Source organism: Hibiscus syriacus, unplaced genomic scaffold (assembly GCF_006381635.1).
Source record: "Hibiscus syriacus cultivar Baekdansim isolate YM2019G1 unplaced genomic scaffold, ASM638163v2 tig00000329_pilon, whole genome shotgun sequence".
Lineage (NCBI taxonomy): Eukaryota > Viridiplantae > Streptophyta > Magnoliopsida > Malvales > Malvaceae > Hibiscus > Hibiscus syriacus.
Genome location: NW_024061782.1, coordinates 1,912,733 through 1,918,365, shown reverse-complemented (window position 1 = coordinate 1,918,365; position 5,633 = coordinate 1,912,733). Strand labels below are relative to the sequence as shown.

At 36.3% G+C, this 5,633-nt stretch overlaps 1 protein-coding gene across 1 annotated transcript; it reads right to left on the bottom strand.

The window, feature by feature from the left end:
* Window positions 1-631: 631 nt before the first annotated feature.
* Window positions 632-4,723, bottom strand: LOC120172061 (BEL1-like homeodomain protein 4). Its single transcript, XM_039179652.1, has 5 exons — window positions 3,454-4,723; window positions 2,972-3,360; window positions 1,997-2,057; window positions 1,043-1,342; window positions 632-973 (listed from the first exon to the last, which is right to left on the bottom strand). The coding sequence occupies exons 1-5, from the start codon at window positions 4,693-4,695 to the stop codon at window positions 836-838; spliced, it is 2,130 nt and encodes a 709-aa protein (XP_039035583.1). The 5' UTR covers window positions 4,696-4,723; the 3' UTR covers window positions 632-835.
* Between the last annotated feature and the right edge of the window lie 910 nt (window positions 4,724-5,633).

Below are 5,633 nucleotides of genomic sequence, written 5' to 3'. Positions count from 1 at the left end.
ATTTTAGTTATTTGTAAAGAAAAACGTTTGAAAAGTTAATGTGACAGCTCGAACTCGTATTCGGGTCGGATACGGGTTGGGGGTGGTACATAATTTTGATTATCAGGTAAACCAATGTAGCAACGGAAAGAAGAAACAAAAAACCACCAGTCTTTTAGCTGAAATGCAAAATAAGACAAAATAAAAAAATGAGAATCGATTGGTTTATGAATCCATCTAGCGGTCTCAACGTTAAAGGGAGTTTTTTCTCATTTGAGATCTTGGATTTAGATATTTATATTTGTAAAGAGTGCGTGCATTTTTTGAACATATACTACTCTTATAATCACTTTAAATTATTCAAAAAAATCAATTAGTTTACGTTTCAATGACTTGTTGTCAACCAATTTCCTTTTAGGTAAGTAATGGTTGTTTTCACGTTTTATACACTTTCCGTAGACATCATTAAAATATGATTTTATCATATTTCAATTGATAGGTTAACATCTAACTTAGACAATCATCAATTTTTAAACAGAAAATGAAGAATTTAGAATATATAAATAGTTAGATGATCATTTTATAACTTTTAATAGTCACGAGATTGAACAAAGTAACGTTCTATAATCAATATCATTTGCTCGCTTTACTTTAGAAATCAAACAATCTACTATGCAATTACAATAATAAAACAAGATACGAGTAGCGAAAATAATGCCACGGTTAATCATCGTGCATTTATCTTTTTCTTAATAAAACTGAAGAAAAATAGACTGAAACAAATGAATCAAAGTGGGATTATTGTTTTATATGTTAAGAGAATAAAATGAAATTGAAATGTGTAATTGGGGATTAACTAACAGCCTCCCAAGTCTCTTAATGAAGAAAAAGAAGTATTATGGGGAGCATGGCGTAGCCCTAGAGAGAGTGATACATCACCAGCCGCGGTCCCCAACCTTATGAGAGTATAACCAATGTCAGTGTTACCACCGGTTGTGGTCCCACAATCTGCAGCAACACGACACGTGTCCTCAGCGTCATCTTTCCTCTCGTTACTGGTGGTGGTGAAAGGCTGGGAAATGGGTGGCGCCACGTCGGAAGCAGTGGTGGTGGTGGGGTTGGCTTGGTTTTCCGAGAAGTTTTGGAATGAAGGGTCGCTTTTAGTGGCATCGATTTGGGATCTTATGCCTGCTGGTGTGGTTGAAAGCGTCGATATTTGTGCATTGTTGCTCTCGTCTGGGTTCCTTTCTCTATTACTGTTGTTATTATTATCATCTTCCCCCTGTTTTGTTTCTTGTTGGTACATCTCCTCCACCATGGGTTTCCACAACCGAACCCTGGCATTTATGAACCAATTCGAGACCTGCAATCAAACACATAACCAAAGTTAAATATTTCGATGCCAAGATTAAGCACGTATTCATTATGGATAGCTTAGTTAATGTGAAAAAAATATCTTCATCTCTATCATATGTGGGGGAAGCTGCATTTAAGAGTTCCGAATCACTGTCTTTTTCTTTTTCTTACTGAGACATAAATTATGAAAGACATGGTACTAGAATTAGGTGTTTGTCTTTTCCTATCTATCATACTTTTGCAGCCACCATTTTGTCTTTTTCATGCATGCATGAAATCAATATAAGCATGGTACAACAAAATTAATCCAGCTTTAGCATGGGCTTTATCGTGTGGTTGGAGCCTGGAGGATGTCAATATGACAGAGAAAGGGACAGAGAGGGATAGGTTAAAGCTGCAAACTTTGACGTCCCATCTCTTTGTGTACTTTGTCTCTGCCCTTGATCTGTTAAGTTTCAGTATTTGTGTCTTTTACTCAGAAATCAGAATCTTAAAGAAAAAGAGTGATCTTTATGTCAAAACAGTGAATGAATAAGATAACTCAAATCCATGCAAGTTCTTCTAAGCTTACACATGTTTTTTCTCTTATTCTTCTTACAAGTCCCCATAATCATATATCTTGAGGTGGACTTAGAAGTGAAAGAGAGGACTAATACATTACCTGATTTCTGGATAATCCAGTCTGTCGAGCCAACAGGTGCTTATCTGCATCGCTTGGGTACCTGAGATAGAGACCAGAAAATGACATCAGAATTCTTGCCCTAAACCATGTAAACACTCTCCCATGCCATCTCTTTTATACTCAGCTTCACACGCCATTCACATTATTTTAGGTTAAGATTCAACTTATAAAGATTTGATGAATTTATATAATTATAAGGACAAAAATTGATTATTTAATAAAAATATAAAAAATATATAAATTATATAAAAAATTAAAATTTAAAAAAAAAGGATTATCGGGTCAGCCCGTTTAAGTCTATCCTGATTGAACCTTTGGGCGTGAGAATCTAAAGAATAAATATCAGCAGCAGTTTTGCAGAAGTAATCAAGTGGACAACTTCCTCTCACTATTTATGTGCATATAACTTCCTTTAACAGAAAAGGAAAAAAGAAGATTTTTTGTTTGGGTATATTTATGAGACACTCTGTATGAGAGGGAAAGCATGAAGAATGCCTGTCATCTGTTAAATTATGCTTTAATAAAACTTGTTTTTGAGCAACTATTTTCGGGGTGTGTAATTGATATATAGTGTTATATCATGAGGAAAATGAAGGTCTTTTAACATCTTTTTAATGGCTGACAAGTATGACAATAGAAAAAAAGATGAATTTATTAAACCCCTCCCCTCACTTATCTATATTCATTAAGAAGATACATATCTAGTGTTAGATCAGTGTAAAATAACTTCTAATATTTAACTATATAATACTTTAATTGTTATTTTTTTGAAACATTTTTACTTTATCTTTTATTTTATGACCAAAAAAACATTAATATTTGATTAAATAGTTATTTTGACTCCTAATCTATTTTCAAGTCTTTTCATTCTAAAAATAAAATATTAAAAATCAAAATATTTTTAGAAAATAAATAAAAATTAAAGTGATTATTTAATTAAACTAGGTAACGTACGGGTGAAGAAAATGCTCGAAAAGCCAGGCCCTTAAGATGTTGACCGAACGTTCAGGCAGGCCCCTTTGGGGTCTCCAAGCTTCATGTTCCATCATACCCATTTGATGGAACGATCTTTGCTGTCGTAAGCTTTGGTCCAACATCCTCAGCCTCGGTGTCTCTCCTTTGGTTATTACGCCTGAGCTTCCTGCTCCATCTTTCTCCCCAACCATCTCACAACTGTGTCTCAATTGTGCTGATATTGCATCTTTCAAGCACCTAAAGTGCCTTGACATTGCCTTGTGTGCAAGGGCAGTGTAAGGCACTGCTGCCCCAAACCCCATCACCAGATCAAATGAGTTCACCACCATTTGCATTTGTTCACTGTAATGATTGTATCTCCTCTCCACCTGCCAAACCATAAAAACATCACACCATAAGTTCAAGATAAAGTCAATGAATATACAATCAATCAGAAGGAAGTAGAGGAAGAGATTACATGCCTCTTCAAGCATGGATAAAAGCTTGACCTTCCTTCTTTGATGTTCAATTCTATCAGCTGCTGATACAAGAGGGAGATCCTTTGTTAATGAAGAAGAACCACCTCCACCGCCGCTACTACCAGGATTAGAATTAGGGTTTGTGTTATTTCTACCGGACTTGTTCTTCTTCAACTGGCCTCTTCCAACACTGCAGAATTCTTCCAACAATTCTTGAGCTGCTTTGACATACTTTGAATTTCTTAATACATTGACCATCCCTAATGAGGATCCGAACCCAACATGAACCTCATTGTTTTGTCCAGCTCCACCTTGCAAATGCATTGCCTGATGATGATGACCGCCCAAATTCATGTACTGCTGATTATAATACAGTAAACCGCCATCTCCCATTCTCAATCTTTCAGCCTTGGCAACCTCCAAGTGTTGCAAGGAAGATGATAAAGATAGTGAAAGGCCTTGACTTTCTACAACAATTCCAATTTCGTTTAGATTGTTGAGTTGGAAATCAGTGTCGCTTCCTCCTCCATGAGCAGTATCAGGAACCCAAGTAAACTGAGGACCTGATACATTAAACCCTTGAAGGGAAGTAGGTGGATTTGGAAGCAACATGTGAAGAGTATTAGAAGAAGTTGCTGCAGTGGGAGGAGGAGATGGTGATCTTTGCTGCGGATTCATCAAGAAAAGATGCATGGCAGCTGCCGAGTCGCCATTAATGCTTGGTAGCTGCTGCTGAGCTAAACTGTCACGGTTAATGGTACTCTTTGCTTCATCTAACTGTCCCACAGGGCCCAAACCCCCAACTACAGCTTTCTTGTTGCTATACCAGTCGTTGGTATTACCTGGGATTGGCTGTACATGGTGGTCTAGTAACTGGGTCGATGCAGCGGAGGCGGCGGCTCCAGCACCTGAAGGGAAATTGAACATTTCTGATAACATACCTGATGTTTCATAAACCGGGTGAGCACTTGATTCTTCCTCTTCGATCCCTACTAATGGTGGAGATGGCGGCTCAAAGCCTTCAACTCTTAGTTTATCTCTCCGGATCTGCTGTTCTGAGTGTTGCTGCTGCTCTTCTTGGTGGCTTTTGGCTCTGAAGATGCCAGCTGCTTGGTGGTAATCTTGAGACATAGCAGAATAATTGCTGTTGTCTTGGAATAATGGAATTTGATGGGGAACCTTTCTGAAGCGTTGAGATTCTTGAGAAAGAATTGATTCGACGGGTGGTGGCGTTGCTATTTCCATATCAGTATCTTCCTCATCATCATCATCATCATCATCATATCCGTTTGTCAATTCCCTTCACCTTCTTGCTGTTCAATTCAATATTCATGGATCGGTAACCCACAAACAAAAACAACACCTATCATAAAAAAAAAAAAGAGAGATCAAATTCTCTCAGTTTCAACTTTGGTTTTCATATTCAAGTTTCTTGTTCATGTATATATATATATACACACACACATGGCTCTTGTGTAATTGAAAGCTTCTTCAATTGCCTCCTCTCTTTTCCTTTCATTTCCTTTCTCTCTCTGCAGATTTATTATTCCATTAATTATTCCTTTTCAAATTTATGAATATAAGGAAAGAGGAGGAATGAAAACGGAGGGCGGTCTGAGAGAGAAAAAGCAGATAAATTCACTTTCTCACTGCAAATAACTTTAGCCTCCACAGGCAGAGAGAGAAACCGGAAAAGATAGAAAACCAAAGATGTCGTAATCGGTTTTCGTCCGGGCACGAATTTATTTGTTTGGCGGGAAAAGTGATGTGAATAAATGGTTTTGAAAATAATTTGGGAGTCGCCATCGGCCTTTTGGGTCAGGTAGGTCGAATACCTAAAAATTATTTTTTTAAAAGAGTTTTAATAAAACACCAATTAAAAAAATAAACTTATCTGCGTTTATAACCAAAATTCATTCTTTTAATAATAAAAAGGGATTCGTGGTCGGTTACGTTTAGGGAAGGATTAGCACCCCTACAACGCCCAAAATTGGTACTTTTTAATTATAAATTGTCTCTATTATTAAAATTTTAAAAATTCAAAAATATATTTAATTTATAATTCTATTATTTCAAAATTATATAAAAAAATATTTATTTATTTAAAAATATCCGAAAAGAACTTCTAGGTGCCTTAAGACAGCTCTTTTCTTTGATATTGATAAATATTAATTTAAATAATA